The sequence below is a fragment of the Hypomesus nipponensis genome, chromosome 20 (genome assembly GCF_054491055.1).
Source record: "Hypomesus nipponensis isolate SF chromosome 20, ASM5449105v1, whole genome shotgun sequence".
NCBI lineage: Eukaryota > Metazoa > Chordata > Actinopteri > Osmeriformes > Osmeridae > Hypomesus > Hypomesus nipponensis.
This window is the reverse complement of record NC_140380.1, coordinates 9,588,543-9,610,240: the sequence shown is the minus strand read 5'-3', so window position 1 is coordinate 9,610,240 and position 21,698 is coordinate 9,588,543. Positions and strand designations below refer to the sequence as shown.

Genomic DNA, 21,698 nt, shown 5'->3' with positions numbered 1-21,698 from the left:
CATTGTTTAACTTCAGTAATTGCACTTAATCTAATTAGCATATTTTATAAGTACTAAATGTATTAGTTTGGAACTGAATTCAAATAGACTTGAAACTGAATGTATTAATATGACATTTAATTAATTTGCTCTGAAACTGTATTTGATCCTCAAGAAAATTCAACTACCTATTACATTCAGTTCTCACAATAAAAATTCTACCCATATTTGAAAATCTATAATTTTACAAGTACTTCACACTTTGGCGTCATCGAGGAATTTATATGCCAAGAAATGTTATCATATCCTGGAATTTTGTGTCTCACTCATCTCTGTACTTCCTAAAGGAAACCTACGATTCTTCAGGTTCCCCATAACAACATATTGGTACATTGTGTGCTTACCGAGTTTGTCAGTTACAGAAGAGCTACGGTAGCTAGCTCGTTCAACCTTTCATTTAGCTAGTGACCGAGTGAAAATGACACGAGCAACATAAGATGAGTCGGTTCGTTATTAGCTCATAATTTTGTTTGTTGACGGAACTAATATTGCATTAGCGTCGGAGCACCGACTGATAGCTAACGACCGCTAGCCAGCTGGCTACAAAACAACAACACTCAACTGGGTGGATCTAACGTCAACAGTGGCGAGATGACGAGAGGGTCACAATATAGCTAATTTAATGTTTATGTTTACACTTGACAACTAACGTTACATCACGGACAAACTTTTCACTCTGCTGGGTACGTATTTTTTTTCTCCAAGTCACTAGTCTAGCCACTGTGATGATGAAGCCGAGAAGAATCAAATCATAACTAGTTCCCAGCCGGCGAGTTGTCAGCTAACTAACTGACGTAAACTAGCATGGTTTTAACTTTTAGTAACACCATTTAGACATATGTCAACTACAGTAATCGAGTACCTTGCCAATTTATTCAGTATAATTTTCGCCAGCTCACAGTAAAATATAACATTTGCATTAGCATATTGGCTATGATTAAGCTAGTTCGAGTGTTAATGGTCCAGTTTTATATGCCATCAAAACTGTAATAATTTTCCTCCCATGGTTGTAAATCGCTGGGTAAAGCTCATCCTATCTCCTGCCTCTTTGTTCCTTTTGAAGTATTTGCAGCACACCAGTATTCTCTAGTCCCCCTCCCCTCTCCCCGTCCTGCGCCACCCAACATTATCCCCTTTCCCTTCCTGGTCCTGTGAGCGCTATGTGCGCTATGCGTGTGGATGCCAAAGTGGTTATGCTTGGGAAAGAGAGTGTTGGCAAGACCAGCCTCGTGGAGAGATATGTCCACCATCGCTTTCTCGTGGGTCCGTACCAGAACGTGAGTGTCTCTTGATTTGGGCTTTCTATTGTGTTGTCCCGTCTGGCTTGCTACATCCAAAAGGGATCGGGTTCTCTCGATCTTATCGTGTGGAAGATAGGCTATTAAAAACAACATAGTTTTTAATTCTATATCTGTATAAACTGATGTGTGTGTATACATAACAAATCATCAATTTTCCTACAGACTATTGGGGCCGCTTTTGTTGCAAAGGCAATCCAAGTAGGAGAGAAGGTGATCACATTAGGAATATGGGTGAGTTAGGCCATTCTCTAAATTCTTATCATAAATATCTAGTGTTTCACTGAATGAACTCACCCTAACTTGGCTCAGCGCATTAAGAAACACGAGCTCACTCTCTCTTTCTGTTTCTCTTTCTCAGGACACAGCTGGTTCAGAGCGTTATGAAGCTATGAGCAGGATATATTACAGGGGGGCCAGGGCTGCCATAGTCTGCTATGGTAAACACTAACTCCGTCTTCCTCTTGTAAGCTTTAATCCTGTGACAGTGCCAACATTTTTAAGCAGATCAGTTGACCTGTTTGGAAACGGCAGAAGTGGAATTTCCCAACTGTCGATGACTCAATGTCGCCTTTTTTTCTTTATCTTTGCATGAATCTTTTTTAGTAGTAGGAGGAAATTAGTGCATCTTTTAGCTTAACCACGTCAAGGAACAACTAACATTGGCCTTTATTCATAGGTTATTAGTGGATGCTACGTGTAGCATTTAGCTTTGTTTACACTCGGTAGTTTGTGTTTACTGAATGTCCCTCTCGGGCTCCTGTAGATCTGACTGACAGCAGCAGTTTTCAGCGTGCACGGTTCTGGGTGAAGGAGCTGCAAAACTGCGAGGAGGTGAGCCAGTCTTCCACGATAACAACCACACATTGATTACGACAAAGGCATCAAATCATGATATTGTCTATCACGGGAGATGTACTGAAATCTTATGAACAAATTCAGTCTCAGTTTCTAAGAAGGCCTGGGTAGGGTCAACTATGGTATGATAAATAGATATTGAAACTCTGAAACAACGTTTTGCTTAAAGAGACCAGAAATATGGTTCACTCGTGATGGTAATACTGTTTCCCTGTGGTCTCTGCAACAGCACTGTAAGATCTACCTATGTGGCACCAAGAGCGACCTGGTAGAGAGCGACCGAGGCCTGAGGCAGGTGGACTACCACGACGTTCAGGACTTTGTTGACGGTAAGTTCCATCCATCCATCCATCCATTGCTTGTGTCTTTTCCGTTTCTTGGCTTCCCTAATATCCACGTTTCTAACCTTGCGTTGTTACTCTTGTAATCCCTGTCACGTTATCATTGACGAGTAGATTAGTCGGTTATTTTGGTTTTGTTTGGACATTCCATACATCGTCAGGTGGTGTCTCATGTCTTCGGGTTTACGTTGTTAATATCGGTGCTTTGCTTTCAGAGATCGGGGCCCAGAATTTTGAAACCTCCAGTAAAACAGGAAGCAATGTTGGTTAGTACATCATCTTACTCAGATGTTGTCTGACTTTCAAATCTCCCTGAATCCAAAATAACAGTCATTCAGGGGAGGCTTTTATCTAATTTACAGGATGGGGTTTGATTTGATTGGGGAATCTCCTGATCTGTAGTCAAACTCTAACGCTGAACTATAGCCATCCTGAAATCAGATTGATGTTGTTTGTGGCTGCTTCTCCTTCAGATGAGCTCTTCCGGAAGGTGGCAGAGGATTACAACAGCATCGCTTTCCAGTTCGTAACAGGTGAGGTAGTCTTTTCCTTCTTCAGATAGAATAAGAACGTAGAGTCAAGGAAATCTTGACGAAAAGTCATCTCAGTTTTTTTAAAGAAACCCTAGATGAGATTGTTTCTATGTTTTTGTTAGTCTTTCTACTGGCCTGTTTAACCAGTATGACTGTGCTCTTAATGTCTGGAATACTTCAGTGTGATCGGGCAGGTTTAGTTTGTGCTTCTCTGAATCCTCTCCTGAATAGTTTTGTTTACTGCGTTATCCCCTCCCTCCCTCCCTCTCTATCTCCTCATCTTTCCTTCCCTCCCTCTATCTCCTCTATATCTCCCTCCCTCCCTCTCTATCTCTTCCTCTATCCCTCCCTCCCTCCCTCTCCATCTAATGAAGAAGAGACAGGCGTTGACTTGGGCCAAAAGAAGGACTCCTACTTCTATGCCTGTTGCCACAACTGATCCTGGAGGCTGGGGTTTCCACATTGCACAGCAGCCCTGCCCCCACCCCACCAGACCCGGCTCAGTCGGATGGTGCACCTGCTGGAGGACCTTTCACTTAAAACAAGCGACCCTTACAAAGACTTCCAAGCAGTACTGTGCCATTTTATGATATATTTTCTTTTTCTTTTTTTAAACGCTTTTTGAGGTTGCTTTATTTGGTTGTGCCATCAAGCCATAGGCTATGTCATGGTCTCCCAGCGGTAGAAGGAACATAACTGTTCTCGCAAGAGATGCTTCTCAGACACAACCCCAAGGTTACTCCAGCGACCTTGTCTGAAGATGAGGAGGAACTCCGTTGAGTGATCTGAAGCTCCCTTCTGAAATTATACCAATGATCTGATGGCCCTCTAGAGTGCAGTAGAAATGCCTTGACTGTGTGTGTGTACTTACGTTGCCTTGATTCGGCATGTGGATCTTTGCCTGAACACTTATTTCAGTGTCTGTGATGAAACTGCAGATATGTCTCGTAAACCTTTCAGTTTTTGTTTTGTCACCATAAGCTATGATTCTGTCGAAAGTACGTTTGGCAAAAACACACACAGGAGACGAGTGTTGTAATCTGACAGTTAGGCCAAGAGAATCTCAGCACTCAAACTCTGTACACTATGATCACATTGCCAAGGCAATGCTGTTGTTTTTTTTATTTTATTTATCACAGTGACTTTATAACATGGCTGTGACTATTGGTTTCACTTTTCCAACATGCCAGACATGATGGGAATGTTCAGCTTTCTGTGAATGTTTAATGTTTAATGTTTACACCCCCTGCAACAGACTGGCCAATGACAAAGAGTTTTACCTGATTTTATCCAAGCGTGTGTGTGTGTGTGTGTTCGTGCCGATTCGTTTGTAGTGAATTTTGAAGCACCAGTTCATCAGAGATGTTGGATCATTTTCATCATGTGGTTTTCCCATCACAACCATCACAGCTTCCACTGTCTACAGCTTAGCCAATCACAACCAAGGCTTCCCACTGTCTACAGCTGAGCCTATCACAACAAAGGCTGCTACTCAAACCCCCCATATCGTCCTTCAACAGCAGTTTACATCAGACGGCACTCAAACATATTACTATGTATGTTACCTCATGGTTTACACTCCAATATTGTTCCAGAGAAACATAAGCACCTCGATGTGAAGGTATTCCCTGAAGATGTAGATGTGATACCTCTCTACCTGAGAATCCCCCCCCCCTCCTCCTCCCCCCCCCCCTCCGGTTCAGACGGATTTTGAAGGGTGATTTATGAAAGTTTCCCAGGATTTTGCCATCGAGGATACTAGAGGCACAAGCACAAAGAGAGAGAGAGATCCATCTGGAGTCCTGCTTCTGATCAGAGGCCTCGTCAGTCACTCCCCGTCGTCAGGATACTCCGCGGGTCACAAGTGAAGAGTCGTCCGGTCTCCTCATCCACAGCTTGGGGACTTTGGGGATTTTGTAGCATGTTGTAAATGATGAAAAATAAAGATTTGATTTCTTCCAGAGTCTTCCGGTTTCTTTTTGTGTTTCTTTGACGCGTCGTCTGGACGCGGGAACAGTTCCAGTCACGAGCCGGTCAGTGGTATTGTGTTTTTTTTTAATTATCAGATCTGGGGGGTTCACACGGCATATGAGTGCACAAAATGTCAGACTGAAGACCTCTATCCGTCTCTGAGCTTTGAAACAAAAGCAAAACTGTAATATGACTTAAACTCAACATTGTTTATTTATGTACAAAGGGGCTACAACACACAGCAGGATATTTGACTTCTGACAGTTTCAACATTTAAACGGATGAACGCCACAGCATGTAAGGCTTAAAGGAGGGGTGCGCATGATGACCGTGTCTGGGAAACGGCAGTAGAAAACAAAAAACAAATGTCCAGCTACTTTACAGGATGTAGCTAGAAAATGTACTGTACACTAGCGTACACAGTATGCCCTGTGTAAAACAGAAACAAGCATTCTCCTGTCCCCAACTTTGTGCCATGTCAGAAGACCATTCAAAAGTACAGAGGAAGAAATAACCAAAAAGAAGGGGGGGGGGTAAAAGCTGACAGATTTACATTTCTGTCACAAATGTCACAAAGTGCCTAGTAGTGATCCTTCCTTTCTGACCTGGGCACCATTGGCCTTCACACGGATACCTTGATTGGAAATTAGGATTGTGCGACAAACACATTGTGTTTTTATAAACAACTTTTACGTTTTAAACGAAAATGTATGACAAGGTGAGCTCACCTGTACGAAAGGCTTTTCAAGTTCAAGGCAAAATAACTGGACATTAATTCCCACCTCTCGGCCATTTTTTACATGTCTAATTTTCATATATAGCTTTTATATACAAATGTATGTACATAACAGTTGGGCAGATATCTGCTACTAGAATCTGGTTAAGCCAGGACTAGACAGTTCGACACACAGTATAAATACTTGTCCGACAGATTTTTTATCTGTTGGGAACGTTGTTGATTCAACTCTTAGGTGTTTTAAGTGCTATTAATAGAACCTGCAGGATGAAGATGCTAAGGTTTGACAAACATGGTGGTCATGGTAACAAGGGTTTATCTGTGGTCTCTTTCGTTTTCAACCACCCAAAATAAACAGCAGGGGGCACCATGGTAACCACGGCACAACAACAGAAGTGTTTCACGTCCAGTCAAATCCAAGATCATTTTCGATCAAGTGGTGAGAATAATTTCCAACCAAAGCAAACCTTTTTTATAGATAAGCCCATAACAAACGACCAGTCAAAATAGAGACAGATTTTAAATACAATGTGTAGTCATTACACACACGGACACGACAAATTTACCCTCAAACCAGTCACTGAAATCAGGCACCAGGCAATGAGGATGACTAAATATTGCTCATTGTGCAGATTTAGGAAAAGGCAAACCACTTACAGAGATTAAACCTATAATGACTCTCGCTGACACATCCACTCAACTGATTTCAGTTGTTTTTCCCAGAACCAACCCTACCATGCCCATTCTCTTTCTCCGTAGAAGACATAAATGACTGCCTGACTACTGACTAGACAGAACACCCAAACACAGAGATGACACACTGAAACACAAAGGAAAGGGATGCCAGGCAGACTGAACACATACAGGAAGTGCAAGCATTGAAGCAGGATCACCTTCTGAAAGTCCTTTGAGAAAATGTTCGAGAAAAACTACTTTTCTACCACCAGGATGTAAAAGAAGCGCAGAGAGTGTTCACTCAAGTCTCTTTGCAGAGTCTTCATTTGTGCGTTATCAAAGTCAATATAAATATGTCATTGTAGAGAATATTATACACACGGGAGCTAGCTTAGTGCTAAAGGTAGGTCTGGTGTCAGATGTACCCACATCTGGGTAGGTTCTGGCATGTTCTTATTTCAAGTTCACTTTGAGGGAGAAGGATGTTTTCAACAACAGCTACCCGGAGGTGAGGTGAGTTGCACAGAAACGACACTAGCAGACTAGTCCGACAAGGCCATATTGCATTCTCTCCAGCAAAGACCAAGAGAGGAATCAAAATGAAGGAGTTTTCAAACAAGACTTGTTTGGAGAAAAAAAACAAAACAACATTTTCCAAGATTTTAAGTGGGGGACCAAAGGAATTGAACCAAGGAGATCATGCGAAAGAGCCTCTTCAAGACATCTTCTGACACTTGACATTGCCGCTCTGACGTAAATACTGACCTACCACTCATCTATCTCACTGTGTGTCGGCCATTTTGGAGCGGTCAGAGAATGGGTACAGGATGAGTCAGCAAGTGAATCATGATTTCCATAGCTACTCGTCATCGCGTGTTTCTTGGAGACAGCAACCCGCTACCACTGATTAATGTCTGTAGTAAAATATATAAATACTGTGCTGAGAGGGTTGCTAGTCCTCTACAAACACCCTTCCCCAGTTTCTGCTCCCCATAAATACTATGATTTCTGTTTTTCTAAAATCGCAGTATCTTCCGACAGGAGAAGCGGAACATGTAAACACGTCTTAAAACCATTTAACAGACACCACAAACCCGCAGCTGAGGAACTGACATATATGACTACATTTCCCATCAGACACCACAACACCCATCTGAGATACAGGGTTCGGGAACTTCCTGTTTGTCCACCGTCTGCCAGACCAAAGTGCTGTACAAGTCGCTGATGACTTGTTATAACTTCAAATGTTATTGACTGGTCCTCATTTTGAACTATGTAAAAGAGTATGTAGTATTGAAGTTCAGGATTAGCCAACCCCCAGGAGCAGGCAGCCAATCTCCTAGCGTAATCCATGATGATAGGATGTGATGGTGATTGACAGGCCTTTCCAGTGGTTTGATTGGTTAGTCCCCTTGTGCCCTCCCTCCTGCTGTAAGGTCTATGTGGAATAATAAGCCACCATGCAGAAATGCAGAAAGACTCTTCACTCCTCCTCTTCTTCTTCTTCCTCCTCCTCCTCTTCCTCCTCCTCCCCCTCTTCCTCCTCCTCCTCTTCCTCCTCCTCCTCATCATTTATCTCAAGACCTTCCAGCTCTCCATCCTCTCTTTTCCCCCCCTCATCGCCCTCCTCCTCTTCCTCCTCCACATCCCTCTCTTCTTCATAGGAGGAGATGGGCGAATAGTGAGGCAGATCGAACACATGGGGGCTTCCGGGGCTGTCTGAGTCAGGCGGCGGGGTGGGGGAAGCGGTGTCCTCCGGGACAGAGACAGGGATGGCAATGGAGAACGGGGAGGTGTCCTCAGAGCCAAACCCAGGATGAGGGCCCAATCCTGGGCCCCGCCCGTCCTGTGGCTCCCCTTGTCCCCTGGAAGCGGCCGGAGCACCAGGAGAGCCAGGGGGTGCAGGGAAGATGTTCTCCAGGCGGGGAGGCAGGGCGGCTGGGTCCGGGCCCGGGGTGTACTCCCTGATCTCTCCCGGCTCCAGGGGATCGGGGCCGCAGGGATCGTGCTCGCTGCACGAGAGGCGTCCGTCCAGCTTGGAGATGAACAGCATGCCGTCGCGGTGGAGGCAGCAATAGGAGCTGGGGCACATCTCGCAGAAGGAGGCGGCCTCCTTGCCACACACGTCACACTGGTGCCACGGGCACTCCCAGCGACCTGCGGTGACAACACACACACACACACAGGTAAACACACACACAGGTAAACACACACAAATATGTGTGAATAAGACAGACAAACAAGCAAATACATTTAGTCATTTAGCAGACGCTCTTATCCAGAGCGACTTACAGTAAGTACAGGGACATTCCACCCAAGGCTAGTAGGGTGAAGTGCCTTGCCCAAGGACACAATGTCATTTTGCACGACCGGGAATCGAACCTTCTGATTACTAGCCCAATTCCCTAACCGCTCAGCCACCTGAACACATATAGCCTTGTATGTGTTCCTGTGTGTGTGTTCCTGTGTGTGTGTGTTCCTGTGTGTGTGTGTGTGTGTGTGTGTGTCTAACAGTCCCCTCCACCCTGCTCTGCGAGCCTCTCCACCTGCAGGTCTCTTGGTGAGGTGGAGGCAGTCTGCGTGGTAGACCTTGGGACATCCAGGCCTCTTGCAGGACACCATCTGGCCTCCGTCTCCACAGCTGAAACACTCGTCCTCCCTCTCCTTGGTCACCTCCACCTTCTTACGCTTCGCCTGGCCCTTCTTTTTCAGCCTACGCCCCTTGTCCTCTCCTGGAGGGTTGTTCTGGGGGAGTGGAAAAGGGGGGCAAGGTCAACACAGGTAATAGAGTTTCTTTCTGTCCTGGATATGTATTTACTCTAAATGCTGTCTGGTCACACGCTTGACGGCCTGCCATATCAGCTATTTGTGACATGAATTTGTCATTAAAATGTAATGATTCAAATGCTAACGCAGATCGCTCAAATGTTAGCATTTAGCATCACAACCTCTCACCCCTGACCTCTCACCCCTGACCTCTCACCTTGGGCCGGACCCCCAGGAAACCGCTGCAGTTGGGAGCCCCACATTTACACACTGTCTTTCCGTTGCCCAGGCACTCCAGGTTGTAGTTGAAGGTGATCTCCGTCCCTGGAGAACCGAAGGAGCATAGTAGAGCTGAGTGGTTAGAGCGTCTGAATGCAGGTCAAGAGGTTAGCAGGTTCAAATTCTCCATTTGTATCTCGCATTGGAGAAGTGAGGACGTTAATCGTAGGGGAAACCGGTGCTAGTTGTTATGGTTACGCTTCAGGGCTTCCCAAACTTGCATCTGGAGGATTTCTCTCCAATACTAATCCAGTGCACCTGATTCTAATAAACAAGCGCTTTAGCCCGTCAATTATCTGGGTCAGGATTCGACGTCAACCGCCAGTTCATCAACTTGTTCATGAATGAACTATCAGAACGAATTAAACATATTTGTTTAGATGTAAAACGTAAAAGGTGTGTTTTCAGTTGGCTGGCGTTTGGTGAGGCTGTGTGGTCACCTGCAGGAATGTCCACCAGGGAGAAGAGGCCCACCCTGGTGTCACCACTGACCGTCCACTTTTGGGTCTCGCAGTTGGGCTGGCAGCTGTGGTTCATGAAGCGAGACTGGTTCCCTTTGGGCCCGGCGTCAATGATACGGTCCTGAAACACACACACACACACACACATGCACATGGACACGCATACACACAAACAGGGGTCACTACCAACAATAACATATTTACACAAACACTAATGTTCTGAATCCACGTGTTCCATCCAGGGTTTTTCCAAGATGGCCGACACTTTGTAGAGACGGGTTAGGCCTCACCTTATCCAGGGTCAACATGTAGAAGTTGCAGATGTCGTTGTCCTGGGCGTGCTTGATCCTGGCTCGACACTCCTCCTCGTCAATCACCTCGCCCACGTACTCGTTCACAAAATCTCCCTGACGAGAGGAGCAAGGCAGTGTCTTACCAGCCAGCACCGTTAAAGGAATGACTGAGAGAAAACACATTCTTAGCTCCCAGAGACTACCTCTATAATCGAAACAAGATAAGGTTGAGTTGAATTAAAGTTTATTTATTCATTCATAAAATGTTTTGTGTTGTTTACTTGGACCCATTTCAGAGGGTCTCTGGTCTCTTTCCTCCTTCACCCTTCTTACTCCACCCTCCTTCCTCCACCCTTCACCTTCCACCCTCCTTCATCCACCCTCCTTCCTCCACCCTACCTTCTTGATGTCATGGGCGCAGCGAAGCCCCCATCCTCTGGCCAGCGTGCGGAAGATCTCCACCTGGCTGCACTGGCGCTTGGTGAAGGCCTGGTTCTGGCAGCGCTCGCCCGCCGGGCACACCTGGGGGTGGCACTCGTACAGCAGCATGCGGTTGATGCACTCCGAGTCCATCCCGCACGGGTTCTCGTCCGACGCCTTGCAGTTGCACCGCGGGATCTCCGAAAGGTCGGCCGTGATAATCTGCACCTTCCCGATTGGCCGGTTCACCTGAAGAGGTTTGCGTGTAGGGTTAGGGAGGGTGCAGTACCTTGATTTGTCTGTGGGGGGGGGGGGGTTCGGGTTAGTATGGAGCATGTTTCCCTGCTCCAGCACACTTGATTCAAATGAATGGTCTTTATCAGGCTTGGATAACGACCCATTCATTTGAATCAGGTGTGTTGGAGCAGGGAAACATCTAGAACATGCAGGGCAGGGAGGGAGGCCCGAGGACCAGGATTGGGAATCCCTGGTTTGGAGGGTTAGGGTTAGGGAGGGTGCAGTACCTTGATGTGTCTGTAGGGGGGTGGCTTCTTGTCGTTCCTGCGGTCCTCCTGCAGCTGCCTCAACTCCTTCTCCGCCTGCAGCTCCCTGAACCTGACAGCAGCCTCCTCTAGAGCTGCACACAGCAGGCAGACACCAGCCACACAACACGCAGGCAGTCAGCCAGACAGACAACAAGCAGGCAGTCAGCCAGACAGACAACAAGCAGGCAGTCAGCCAGGCAGACAACAAGCAGGCAGTCAGCCAGAGAGACAACAAGCAGGCAGGCAGGCAGTCAGCCAGACAGACAACAAGCAGGAAGTCAGCCAGACAGACAACAAGCAGGCAGTCAGCCAGACAGACAACCAGCAGGCAGTCAGCCAGACACACAACAAGCAGGCAGTCAGCCAGCCAGTGACCAGCCAGACAACAAGCAGGTAACCACATTCAAGCACCAGTCAGTACAGAACCAGTCAGCAAGAAAATGTAAACAAACCGTCTCTAAATTTCCTCTACTGCTTCTATGTTTGTCCACCTCATCTTCAACAGTCTATTGAAGCTGGAACACACACACACACCTTTCTTATAGATGGCGTCGACTCCTTTGCCCATTTTCTCTCTGCTGTTGGCGTCTACGTCCATGTAGGGGAATACCCGGGCCTGGTAGGTCCACAGGTAGTCGTTGGAGCCGAAGAAGTGGACCGGGAACTCCCCGACGTCGTGCCTCATCCGGAGGATGTTCTCTGGGATTGTCCTGGGGTGACTGACCTCAGCAGGCCACCACCTGAGGAGAGGAGGAGAGAGGGGGATGGGGGAAGAGAAGAGGAGGAGAGAGGGGGAGAGAGAGGGATGGGGAGGAGAAGAGGAGAGAGGGAGAGGGATGGGGAGGAGAGGAGAGGAGGAGAGAGGGGGAGAGAGAGGGATGGGGGAAGAGAAGAGGAGGAGGGGGAGAGAGAGGGATGGGGAGGAGAAGAGGAGAGAGGGAGAGAGAGGGATGGGGGAAGAGAAGAGGAGAAGAGAGGGGGAGAGGGAGGGATGGGGGAGGAGAGAGGAAGAGGAGGGAGACAGAAGAGAGATGAAGGATACATACATATATGAAAGAGAGAGAGAGAAAGAGAGAGAATGTTTACAAAAATAACATTCCATGCAGTTCTGAACTAAAGAGATCTATCGTCTACACTGCAGTACATTACAATGTGTTGTGATGGGACATCCATGGAACAGCAGGCATATCAAGCACCAATGAGGCAGTACCGACCTGTATCGGCCCACTTTGACCCAGAGGATGTCTTTGTAGTGGGGCTTCTTCCCGGCCCGGCAATCGTTGCAGAACCAGTTGCCCTGGGGCATGTCGATGTTCAGACACTCCCGGTGGAACGCGGCAGGACAGGACTCACAGCACAACAAACTGCCCCCTGCAGCATGGGGGTGGAACAGCAGTTAGACAGCGATAATTTCGATAAACTAAGACCTTAGTGGACCAGTTCAGTGTGCAATGTTAAGAATGTACTGTACGTGTTCATGAATTTCTTGAGCAGATACTTTCATACAAAGCGATACAGAATCCAGGGGGGATTTGAACCTGCAACCTGCATACAGACACTCCACGTACCTTCAGTGCAGACAAAACACCAGCTGACGTTGACGTGCTCGTGGTTCTTGACACCCCTGCGCGGGGTGAAGTGGTTGGGGCACAGGATGCTGTGATTGGCCAACACGATGCTGCCCGCCGCAAGACAGTGGTCGCTGGCATGGTAGGCCACGGGACAACGAACACAGCGCATCAGGCGGCCTGCGACACACACACACACACGCACGCACGTTTAGTCTCACAACAAGGTGTTCTAAACACACCGGCAATGTTAGCACAAATTTCAATGTTTATTTTAGGCCAAAAAAATGTGGCTCTATGAAAATCAATTGGGCCAGGCAGAGCAAAGCTGTGCTACACTGGACTAGCCTAGGCTAGTCTAGACTGGGCTAGGCTGGGCTGGGCTGGGCTGGGCTGGGCTGAGCTATGCTATGCTATGCTATGCTATGCTATGCTATGCTATGCTATGCTACGCTGGGCTACACTGGGCTGGGCTAGACCACAGTGCAACAGTGAGGCCGTGGGCCCACCTTTAGAGGCAGAGGGGTTGGCGGGGTTGGAGATGAAGCAGTCCAGGCAGGCGTGCAGCGAGCAACGGAAGCCCCGGTTGAGACCCAGCGGCACCGTGGGTCCCCGGTTAGCGATGCACTCCCCGTGGTAGAACTTCCCGCAGCCAGGGATCATGCAGCGCCTCACGTCCTTCCCCGTTTTCCGACACACGAAGCAGCTGTGGACGCCTGAGAACGAAACAGAGAACGCACCCTCTTCAAAGCCTGTCCGGCGTCGACGCTAACTTCCTCTCGGGAATCGTTGCTAATCCTTGAGACAGAGTCCTGCGAAACAGAAACGTTCGATCCCGACAAATGTTCCCACCATTTTTTTTTTCTCCATCCACTGGTACGTTTACTCAGCTGTTCATTCTACCTCTGGGCCACATGACACATCACTTCCTGCTCCCTGTGAGCCACATGACACATCACTTCCTGCTCCCTGTGAGCCACATGACACATCACTTCCTGCTCCCTGTGAGCCACATGACACATCACTTCCTGCTCCCTGTGAGCCACATGACACATCACTTCCTGCTCCCTGTGAGCCACATGACACATCACTTCCTGCTCCCTGTGAGCCACATGACACATCACTTCCTGCTCCCTGTGAGCCACATGACACATCACTTCCTGCTCCCTGTGAGCCACATGCTAACGACGGTACCCCGGAGCGGGTGTCGCCAGTGTTCTCTGACTCACCTGACTTGCACTCTGGGCAGATGAACTTGCCCCTGGGGGCCTCGGCCAGGCTGATGCACTGCAGGTGGAAGGCCCCGCAGCACTGGCCCTCGCACAGCAGCAACTCTCCCGTCTTCTCACAAACCTTCCGCGCGATTCACACAACATACACATCAAGTTATGTAGGAATTGGGTATTTATTGAGCTTTTTATCCCTCTATATTCATCCCTGACTTAGAGAGATACTGTGCTTTGAATAAACGTGACCCACCTGGCATATGTTCTCCTTCAGGGAGGCCACACCCCCCTTATCTCCTAGGATCTTCTTATTGGCCGAGTATGTGTCTTCACACAGTGAAGACTCGTCTTTGGTGGAAGAGAAGCTGTTGTCCAGACCTGAGAGACAAGCCTGAACACAGCAGAACACGACCAGAGGGGTTAAGAAGATGCAGGAGTGGAGAGAGTTAAAGTTAGGGTAAAGAAGCTTTAATCGCCATGTAAATTCACACAAACAAGGAATATACTGTAGCAGGGTCTCAGTTCCTGGAGAGGCACCTGCTGCTATGTGCGCTCAAAACAACAGCTACCCCTGCAGAAGGGTGTACACGCTGGAAAAGCCAGCAGGCAACTTTGACATAGTGACTTTATGAGTTATTATCACGTAATTTCTGTGAAAATACAGTGTAATTATTGTTTATTACTCAGGTGAAAGGTGTGTGGATGACAGGTGTGTGGATGACAGGTGTGTGGATGACAGGTGTGTGGATGACAGGTGTGTGGATGAGGGCATGTTGGCTGACCTCTGTCTCCATGGTTTCCTTCTCCTCCTCCTGCACCTTACTCTCCTCAGAGGGGGGAGGGGTCGGGACTGGGACTGACCCCCTCTCCTCGCTGACAGGGCTGGGGGTACAGGCCACTGGGCTGGGGGGGGCCGGGGTGGGGACGCTGGGGGGAGGAGCCACAAGGGGAGGGGGCGGGGGGGTGGAAGGGGTGAGCGTAGGCGCCGAGGGGGACAACGTTGGTAACTTGTTCTTGGTCGATCTGGAAGTTTGCTGTCCAGAACCAGAACCTTGGAGAACCAACAGATTGAACAAGTTTAGACACTCAGGAGTACATTTCAGAAGCTTAACATATATATATATATATATATATATATATATATATATATATATATATATATATATATATATATATATATATATATATATATATATATATATATATATATATATATATATATATATATATATATATATATATATATATATATATATATGTAGGAGTCGGATGGCTGAGTGATTTGGGAATCGGGCTATGAATCAGAAGGTTGCCGGTTTGATTCCTAGCTGTGTCAACTGACGTTTGTCAACTGACGTTGTGTCCTTGGGCAAGGCACTTCACCCTACTTGCCTCGGGGTAAATGTCCCTGTACTTATTGTAAATCGCTCTGGATAAGAGCATCTGCTAAAATGACTAAATGTAAAATGTAAATGTAAATATATATAATTCTAAGTTGGATAACCTGAATGGACAGGGTGAGGCTGGCCTGGCAAGCTGGTCTTCACAGACTTCACCTGTAGATACAGAGGACAACACTAGTAAACAGGGATGTGCTGTATGTGAACAGAATATTCTGGAACAGGCGTTCTCAACCCGTGAGGCCACTGGTACCTTCTTCTTAGGGTTGGCAGCTTCAGCCTCCAGGCAGTATTCTAGAATCTTCTGAGTGGGTTTCCTCTGCCTTTTCCTCTCCAACACTGGAACACTTCCTGTCATCGGGAGAATGACATATCACTATGGAGAACATTACCACGGATGTTTGTAAACAGATTTACGATCGGCCATTTTGATCGTTTTAAATATCAGCTGCATCGTAGAGAGAGTAGTTTTTCAAAGTCGTTCTACGGTTTCTAACCGGCATCTTTCGAGATGGCCCCCGATGACTGTGATGGCTCTGCTTCAGGGGGCGGGGTTAGTGTGTCAATGGAGAGCACAGGTGCATCCTGGGGGATGGAGTTCTCCACAGGAGGAGGAAGGCCAATGGGCGCCGTGGAGGGCTCCTCGGGAGGCGGAGTCTGTGTTTCAGGAGGTGCGTTCAAAGGCGCGTGATCAAGTGCGTCCTTCACTGAAGGAGAGGGATCTGGTTTGCTGCTGACGGACAGCGCGGCCTACAATAAGGTACACGAGATGCTTCAGTGATGGATATAACAAACCAACGCATGCTGAAGAGCTGACGTCGCTGTGTTTATTACCTTAGCAGGTTGTGGCGTCTTTTTGGGTTTCTTCCTGGTGGAGAATATCTGGTCGTACTCCTCTGTCCATTCTATGAGTCTCTTGCTTGGTTTTCGGATGCGTTTATGTGCTGTGGAAGACAACAAGACACAAGCGTAAGTCGCGTAAAGTTGTGAGCAGTCATGTTTCTTTGGTCATTTGCAGATTGGGAAAGCTGATTCTCTTCAGGGGGGAGAGGGAAGGGTTACTTACGAAAGAAAAAAAAACGAAATTCTCTTACCTGTTAGAGGCTCCTGGCTCCCGGCAGACTGAGATGTGTTAGTGTTGGCGTTAGTGTGAGTGTGTTCAGGCTCAGGATCAGCCTGTGACCCCAGCCCGGTCTTAGGCTGAGAGAAGGACGCCGCCGCGGCTGAACCCCTCTGCTCCAAAGGCACCGGGTTTTCCAAACTCTCCATCTCGCTCTTCTCCTCCATCGCTCGACCTCGATTGTGGCTCGTCTTCAACCAGGCTTGGCCAGGTGCCCCAGAAGAGGCCTTCCCTCCTGGGTATCCCGGCCCAGACCCACCCCAACCACCAGGCTCTTTCCTACTACATCCCTTTCTGTTCCCGGATGACCTGCTTTTCTTGGAGGGTCTTTTGGAGACCTGGTTCGTCCTGCCACCCGACTCGCCTTTGGCCTTGCCCTTCGGAGCTCCGCACCCGGGGCGCCGACTGGACCCAGCACCGGCACTCTCCTCCAGGGTAGGGGGGGGCATCAAGGAGGGCTCCTCCTTCACGTGGGCACTGGGGGGTCCAATCTCCAGCTCCAGAGGGGTTCCGTCTCGCTCCCTGCTGTCGTGCATGTCCTTCAGCAGCATCAGGAAGGTGCTGAACTTGTAGCTGGCGTCCGTTTGGAAAGACACAGGGGCGCCGTCGGCCTCAGCCGCCAGGGAGTGGAAGGAGACCTCTTTGACGTCTTTGAAGGCGTCCATGGGGGAGAAGCACCGCGAGGGGGAGGGGGAGACGTCCGACGCGAAGGTCTCCTTCTTGGGCTTGGCGGAGGAGGAGGAGGTCAGGGGGATGAAGTCGAACGGCGTCTGGGAGATCAGGAAGGCGTCGTCTTCAGTCTTCACCTCGGCCTCCTCGATGTCTTTCGGGCCGCTCGATGTGAAGGAGGAGGGGCTACGATCGCGAGCGTCGGGCGAGGAAGCCGGGCGGTCGCCTTGGTCGGGTTTCGGATGTCCGGCTTTGGTAGAACGTTCCGTTTTGGTCTCCGGTTTCCTACAGGAAGCACGTGAGGTGGAGGTGTCTTTCTCTGTATGGCTGGTGTCGGACATAAGCCCGCCTGCGTTGCTGCCATTGGACAGTAGAGTCTTTCTCTTCTGCTCCGCTTCCTTTTGCGCCTTCAGAGCCCGGGTCATCAGCCCTCTGCTGGCGGGAAGGTGGGCGGGGTGCTTGTCCACAACCTTCTTCGATTGGTCAGATGGCCCGCTCGTCACTGCGGGGGCCGAGGCGGTCACTGGGGTCTTCCTGCTGACGGAGGCTGGAGGTTTCTTCCTGGAGGAGGCTTTGCCAAAGAGTGTGCGATCTGGCACGGGGCTGGTGGTTTTGGGTCGTCTCTCTTTGCCTGCCTTGCTGAACCACAGGCCAGTCTGGATCTCAGGCGGTTTCTTGACCTCCTTCACCAGCGGGACCGGAGGCGGGGGCGGAGAGGGTTTGGACTGACGCTCGAGAGCTTTAGGACACAGAATCTTAGGGACGGAGTCCAGGTCCGAATACGGACACTCTCCCTGATCCCTTTGCGATTGGTCAGGATTGACAAACGTCTTTTTGTGGTTGATCGTCTCGGTTTTAGCGATCTGCGCTTTCGACGTTTTGCTCGGCCTTTTCTTGCATTTGGGCTTCTTGAAAGTGCTTGCTCTCGCTGGGGCAGCTTTCCTGGGTGGAGACACAGCTCCGTTGGTAAAGTGACTAGTTGCAGGGGGAGTAGAGGAAGGCGGGGTGAACGGAGGAGGCGGGGGAAGAGCCTTGTCATCTCTCTCTGGAGTGGAGCCGTCATGGACGCTCTCCTCTATGGGGTGGGATGTGGAGGCGTCCATTTTGGGTCTGTAGGGTTCAACAGCTTCTGCCTCCGCCACACTCAGCTTCCACGACTCTTTGAAGCGCTTAGGTATCTAGAATAGACACAAACACAACACGAAAAAACATATATTCACGGCGACTATCACAACACCTGCTTCTGCAAACTCAAAATTCAGGACAGGTCACACTAATGTCGACGTAATTACAGAGTATTTGTAGTTCTCTTCTCGTTGCTTCCCTCTCCTGCGGAGTAGTGGAAGCTGTTCGAACTGGAAGCCTCCCTGGAAGGGGTGAGTGGCCCTTCCCTCCACCCAGGCCCACTCCTCCGGCTCCCCGAAGGTCTTGATGTAATAGAGCCTGCACGGTCTGTCGCTGGGCTCTGAAATAACGACAACCAGTGTAAGATGGTCAAGGGTCTCTAGCGGTTCACAGGATAAACAGTGAAGCCCGTGAGAAACTCACTCAAACACAGATATACCCTAAGCTCCTGCAGATGAATGGAAAAGATCGATTTCCTAGAAGCACATTCTAGCGTTCCTAATTCCGGCATTCCAAAAACTCTTTGTGAAGGACGGTTCTAAAGGCCGTTCTAAACAGGGATCGTCGCGCTCACCTTTCATCCTGTGGTAGGTGTTCTGAAGTGGGTCCACAGTGACTTCACAAGGCCACCAGGGTCTGCGGTTGAACTTGGCCCAGATCACTTCCCCCTCCATGAACTTCACTGGAGGCAGGGTCTTCTTCTTAAGGCTGCTTGACTGTGGACCCCAGCAAAACATACGTTATGCCCACATTAGGCCTTATGTACGCAGGTCATTATGACATGCAGACACTCTTTATATAAATGGCGTGCCAACTATGTGATCTGGAAATAGCCCTGACTACACCCCAGGAGCGTTGAGTAGCATTGAAAAATAGCAAAGCAGAGTAGAGTGACGTAAAGTTGCACTTGCTGTCTAGTTGTATATAAAATCAATTGACAGAAATCAGAAAATAAAACGTAAATGCTTCCCAAGTAGATAGAAAACAACAGCATAAAGACTGCTGCAACAAGACGCAACAAAGTTTAATACACTACTAGCACTATTTTGTATTGTAGGACCTGAAAATTGATCGAAACCTGATCGGTGGGGTTTAGTGAAGCCCTTGTAATCAGAACTTAAGACAAATAAAGTTTGATATGATCTGAATATACTGCTACAGTAGCGAATAAACACTTGCCAGAGCTGGCCCAGAGGGGCTGGTCCTGAGAGAGAATGACTCACAGTCACTCCCCCAATCCGGGTCTGATTCCTCAGCCCCGCGACCCTTCAGCACCGCACGGCCGAGGGGGGAACAGCTGTCCGAACGATCACACACCTCCGGGTCGGGATCCGACTTCAAGTTTAAAAACCCCAGGCCCGCTTCCTGCGACCTCCCGACCCTGCCCGGTCCAGTCGCCAGGGACGACGCCGGCCCCCGACGCTCTCCGTAATCCTCGTCGTCGTCGGGAACGACCTCGTCGCTGTCCTCGTCCTCTCCGAACAGCGAGGACTCGAAGTGCAGGAAGCCATTGTCGAAGGGGCTGCTGCTGTCCAATGAGAAGGCGGGACTCGGAGGGTTGGAGAAACCGCTGTTCGTCATCTTATCTGACGCGGCGTCGGGCCTGTTGCTGGCTGTCCTGTCCTGGCTGAAGTTGAGGCTGGCGGCCGTGTGAGGGTTCGACACTTGGGAGTTACCAGAATTGTGTTTCCTTGCTGCGCCCCGGGTGTAATCATCCCTGGTGCTCTGGGTCTGGGCCCGGGTCTGGGCCCGGGTCTGGGTCTGGCTGTGGGGCTGGGCCTGGGGCTGGTTGTGGGGCTGGGCCTGGGGCTGGTTGTGGGGCTGGGTCTGGGCCTGGGCCTGGGTGTGGGGCTGGGTCTGGGTCTGATAAGCCCTGTCCCTCCCAGCCATGACCAGGTCAGGATGGCTGACCATGGTAGTCAGATGCTGGAGTCTCCTGAGAGGGCTGTAGGTGGATGCAAGGTCCTTGTGAGGAAGCCCATAGGCTGAGGGGGGTTTGAGGGAGGGGGCAGTGGACATAACTAGTCCTGGCTCAGGGTCATGGTGCTGAGAGGAAGGGGAGCTGGGGAGGTGAAGGTCAGAGGTCAGAGGTGAGCTGGGGTAACGGCTTCGACGGGCAGATCTGATTGGCCGATTCATAGGGCCCACTCATGTTGCTATAGTGACATCCTGGAAATGAAAATAATAAAATTGAATTATTATTTTATTATCCAAAAGTACAAATATTACATAATGTGTTGCTAAATGTTTCAATAAAATATCAATATACACGTTTATGTTTATATATAATAGTGTAATAAAGCTTGTGTAACATTTTAATTAAAATGTTGAACAATATATAAAATAAAGAATGTAAGAATGATGACGTGTTTGTTTATCTCTTGTAAGCTCGGAGTTCCCTACATTTAGCATCGAGAATTAGATTATTGGCGCACACCTTGCTTTAGGACAAATGAAAAAACAGGTAGGCTACTGCCTTCATTCCACGGCTCGCGGCAACGCCAAGAGCGTGGAATAGTGTCAACCTGGGGCGCGTTTGGTCAGCCGGTCACGTTAAAATTAGATCTCCGTTGCTATAATGACACGCTGCCAGCCACAGCAAAGGGTTAAGTTGGTACCAGAACGCAGCTTTAGAAACACGAATATCTTGGATTCAAAAAAAGCAGTTAATGACAGCGTCCGTGCATGCTCTCTGCGTGTACCAGGGCTCACACGCGGCGGCACAGCGCAGCAAACATGCAGAATCGACACACAACTTCACATACCAAACATAGACACTGGCGTCAACACACGGGCGTCCACGGTGTATACACAAAATCACGGAAGGGTTTATACACATCATAAAACGTATGACACGGATCAGCCGCGAGATTCTTACCATTCCAATGTCAGCCACCGCAAAAAGCACTGACAAACCTTTCATTTCTGATTGTAAATGTGCTATTTTCCAAATTTGTGAAAGCGGATGAGCATTCCAATCAGCGGCAATACTACTAGGCCTGGATCCTCTGAACATACACTCTCTCTACTTGCGCTACTGCTCCACCGGCGGCCCCTTCTGATAAATAATAATAACACATATGTACAACCCTAACTGTAAGCACAACCCCTTTACAACGGCTTACCATACACTATTCGAACTTTTTCATTCCTTGTTATCTCATCTAAAATGCATTATTCTCAAAAAATGATGACTATTTCCAAGCTGCCGACCTGCCCCTTGCAAGTCCTGACTGCCCATGTCTGTCTGTGCGCGCGACCAATCCGCTCGGGCTCCCTCCCTACCAGCACTTACTATCTACTGCTGGGGGTGCAGACTTTCACCAAAATAATCAAGTCAATTTTTTTTAAAATAATGTCTTCGTTTAGATGATG

General features: G+C 48.8%; 2 protein-coding genes across 2 annotated transcripts; one reads left to right on the top strand and one right to left on the bottom strand.

The window, feature by feature from the left end:
- The first annotated feature begins 364 nt into the window (after positions 1 to 364).
- rab24 (RAB24, member RAS oncogene family) lies at positions 365 to 5,028 on the top strand. Its single transcript, XM_084683786.1, has 9 exons — positions 365 to 722; positions 1,103 to 1,316; positions 1,503 to 1,571; positions 1,699 to 1,777; positions 2,104 to 2,171; positions 2,425 to 2,524; positions 2,752 to 2,802; positions 3,010 to 3,069; positions 3,444 to 5,028. The coding sequence occupies exons 2-9, from the start codon at positions 1,200 to 1,202 to the stop codon at positions 3,506 to 3,508; spliced, it is 609 nt and encodes a 202-aa protein (XP_084539912.1). The 5' UTR covers positions 365 to 722; positions 1,103 to 1,199; the 3' UTR covers positions 3,509 to 5,028.
- Positions 5,029 to 5,103: 75 nt separating this feature from the next.
- Positions 5,104 to 20,473, bottom strand: nsd1b (nuclear receptor binding SET domain protein 1b). The gene is made up of 22 exons (XM_084684059.1): positions 19,503 to 20,473; positions 18,898 to 19,039; positions 18,491 to 18,663; positions 16,504 to 18,376; positions 16,244 to 16,353; positions 15,907 to 16,159; positions 15,663 to 15,760; positions 15,514 to 15,565; positions 14,792 to 15,060; positions 14,263 to 14,400; positions 14,013 to 14,136; positions 13,293 to 13,499; positions 12,784 to 12,963; positions 12,430 to 12,586; positions 11,750 to 11,955; positions 11,195 to 11,307; positions 10,650 to 10,919; positions 10,248 to 10,364; positions 9,937 to 10,078; positions 9,435 to 9,541; positions 8,998 to 9,196; positions 5,104 to 8,608 (listed from the first exon to the last, which is right to left on the bottom strand). Exons 1-22 carry the CDS (start codon positions 20,460 to 20,462, stop codon positions 7,935 to 7,937), a joined length of 6,564 nt encoding a protein of 2,187 aa, XP_084540185.1. The 5' UTR covers positions 20,463 to 20,473; the 3' UTR covers positions 5,104 to 7,934.
- Positions 20,474 to 21,698: the final 1,225 nt, after the last annotated feature.

What these genes read in the sequence shown, in the direction of transcription:
- rab24 (XM_084683786.1), top strand. Translation starts at nt 1,200, where the DNA reads ATGTGCGCTATGCGTGTGGATGCCAAAGTGGTTATGCTTGGGAAAGAG. An exon ending in TGATCACATTAGGAATATGG is followed by an intron (nt 1,572 to 1,698) that starts GTGAGTTAGGCC and finishes TCTCTTTCTCAG; the next exon opens with GACACAGCTGGTTCAGAGCG. An exon ending in TAAAACAGGAAGCAATGTTG is followed by an intron (nt 2,803 to 3,009) that starts GTTAGTACATCA and finishes CTTCTCCTTCAG; the next exon opens with ATGAGCTCTTCCGGAAGGTG.
- nsd1b (XM_084684059.1), bottom strand. Translation starts at nt 20,462, where the DNA reads ATGAATCGGCCAATCAGATCTGCCCGTCGAAGCCGTTACCCCAGCTCA. An exon ending in CACCTACCACAGGATGAAAG is followed by an intron (nt 18,664 to 18,897) that starts GTGAGCGCGACG and finishes TCGTTATTTCAG; the next exon opens with AGCCCAGCGACAGACCGTGC. An exon ending in AGACGCCACAACCTGCTAAG is followed by an intron (nt 16,160 to 16,243) that starts GTAATAAACACA and finishes ACCTTATTGTAG; the next exon opens with GCCGCGCTGTCCGTCAGCAG.